At 37.6% G+C, this 2,589-nt stretch overlaps 1 protein-coding gene across 8 annotated transcripts in view; it reads left to right on the top strand.

Annotated features, from left to right (window-relative positions):
• The window catches only part of LOC107042413 (actin-related protein 8), a 287,380-nt gene that overhangs the window by 110,405 nt on the left and 174,386 nt on the right, over positions 1–2,589 (top strand). For 5 of the 8 annotated variants that reach the window (XR_001461159.1, XM_015263446.2, XM_015263447.2 and 2 more), the window contains 3 exons: positions 156–302; positions 549–768; positions 838–966. Coding sequence is in view for 7 of the 8 variants with exons in the window: in XM_015263446.2 (XP_015118932.1) it covers positions 156–302; positions 549–768; positions 838–966 (496 nt within the window). In the remaining variant the exon portion in view is untranslated. The remainder of the gene's footprint in view (positions 1–155; positions 303–548; positions 769–837; positions 967–2,589) is intronic. The other 3 variants (XM_015263451.2, XM_015263452.1, XM_015263448.2) reach the window with 2 other exon arrangements.

The raw sequence follows: 2,589 nt of genomic DNA, 5'->3' as shown, positions 1-2,589 counted from the left end.
AGAGAGAGAGAGAGAGAGGGCGGGAGGGAGGGAGAGGGAGAGAGGGAGAGAGAGAGAGACCGATTCGGTTGCGTTAATGTCTGATTTTTACTGACGATAACCAAACTTCTACACAATTGCCGAACAAAAATCACTTACTTTTTTTCCATTTAAAGGTAGGAGATGAATGTTTGGTGGCACCACTGAGCCTTTTTCAACCAGAACTATTCAAGGTAACAGGAATTCACGCAGTACATATACAAAAACGTTACCTGGGAGACCCACAGGATCCTCATGACGAGAATTACCTGCGTGAAACAAGTGTAAATATTCTAAAATCAATCATTTCCCGGAGTTTTTTTTCTTTTGGCACGTATTATCGCACATTTCAAATACAGCGTACGTAACAAGCACTATGAAAGGGAGTCCCTCACATGAGTGCTCTTATTTGCAATATGGGCGTCGAACGTCTTCAATCATGTATTGAGAATAATATCATTACTCACAATTCATTATGTGAGCCATTCCCTGATTCCTTACACTCTAATAAGTAATTTTCGTTACTCCAGAGAAGAGGGATAAAAGAAAATCTTGAGCAGACTCTAGAGTTACAAGAAGAGATAGCAGTTCCAGCAATCCCTGCCGATGAAGAAGTTGTTGTGGATGGAGTAGATGCGGTGCCGAATGTTCTTGCAATTCGAGATCTAGAGGCTCCTCGTGACTTTATTGTTGGACCTCAACAACTCTTGGGTCTTGATCATGCAGTGTTGCAGAGTATTGACAGATGTCGTAAGTGATAATTTCCTATTAACACAAAACAAATTTTCTTGAAACAACCATTTACTCTATTATTTCTAGCAACTGAAGAGTTAAAACGAAAGATGTACAGTTGTATCCTCATTGTCGGTTCCGGAATGAACTTTCGAGGAATTGGGATGTGGCTTCATAACAGAATCTCTCTTCAAATTCCTTATATGTTCAGAGCAGGTAATTTCAATCGCCCCTAAAACACTGCGCAGAAGAAATGTTTTTTTTTTGTTTCTATTAGACGGTAGAATTTCTTGTAAATACAACGGAATTTAAAGCAATGCCAAATCAGGAATGTAGAATGCATGGTCATAGCATGCAATCAGATTTCTATGAGACAAATACTAAATTAGCAATTCGACGGGGTTGTTAGTCGCTCCCTTTACTCGCTTTCATTGCACGGGGATTGTTGTGGACGTAGCCCATTATGGGTTGCACCAATAACTTCCCTACCAATTCCTATTTTTCTGCGTCAAAATTAAAATTTTCAAAATTTTCAAATTTCTCGAAAGTTCTCACAATTTCAACATTATGGGGGTCCCTCGAAGTTTATGGGGGTCCTGTAAGGGTCATACGAGTCTTATGTTGTTCTTATGGGGTTTTAATAGGGTTTTATAGACGTTGTATAGGGGTTTTATGGGGGTTTCATGGGTCTTATGGTAATCTTATGTTATGGGTTTTTCTGGGGATTATATGGTGGTCTTATGGGTGTCTTCAACATATAAAGATCAAGATGTAAGGGTCCAAACGAGAGGGTCAGACATACTTAGGGTTGAACCTGCCCCCTCCGTCGCTATGCTAACAATCAGCACGGAATAATTGAAAATAATAGCAGTCTGTTCCATGAAAAATCGGACAATCCGGTCTTACGATTTGGACATGTCTATCTTCAAATACGGCCGGAGTTTTTGCAGTGATGTAGATAGTTCGATTGTATAAAAAAAAATCAAATCTCATCATTATTCTTGGTAAAATTGCTGCATTTTCAAATTAAACTCCTTTAAATACTTTTCTTTCACACGTTTTATGCAAATAACTAACGATCCGCTGAGACGGTCATCTTTATAAACTAACAACATATATGCGCGCGCTCTCGCGCGCGCTGATCTGTTTATTTGTTGAAATGAAGAAATGGAATTAATTGAATTTCATTTTCTCATGAATACCTTATAAATATTGATAATGAATCAAAGAGCATTCGACTAATGATTGAAGTGAATAGCGAAGTAGAGTAAAAGAATCTATAAAGAATTTTTCATTTTCAATTCAATATCTTTAATTTTTTGAAATAATCGGTCTCCATAAAAGGACAGAAATTATTTATTTCACCGATGATACATATAGATGTGAAATATATATATATATATATATATATATATATATATATATATATATATATTGTGACCGTTTTCTAGATTTTATAATGCTAACTCCTGAAAAAAGGATTAGCGCGAGTCAAGAAAAGGGACAAATAAGGGGTAATTTGAGAATCGTAATCTATATTCTTTTCTAAATACAATTATGATCGTCAAAAGACGTAAATAAGGCCTTTGCTGAGATCTAGCGAGTGGGGGAGGCCAGGCGACTTTTCTACACGTAAAAAGGGAGTGACTCTAATGCAGAAAAAGGGGAGAAGCTAGTCATGTCGAGGGAATGCAACTAAATATGAAAATAATGACTGAATGGGGAAGAACCAAAACAGTGTAGGCTCACCGTTGGGGGGTATGAAGGGTAATATTGTGGGGACAAGAGGGAAAATGAGGGGGGTAACTCGTACTCACGACTTCCAGTTAAGGTCTAATC

This window comes from Diachasma alloeum, unplaced genomic scaffold, assembly GCF_001412515.2.
Source record: "Diachasma alloeum isolate Michigan unplaced genomic scaffold, Dall2.0 Dall_scaffold_00459, whole genome shotgun sequence".
Taxonomy (NCBI): domain Eukaryota; kingdom Metazoa; phylum Arthropoda; class Insecta; order Hymenoptera; family Braconidae; genus Diachasma; species Diachasma alloeum.
Note: the sequence above shows the minus strand (reverse complement) of the source record. Positions and strands in the feature narration are given on the sequence as shown.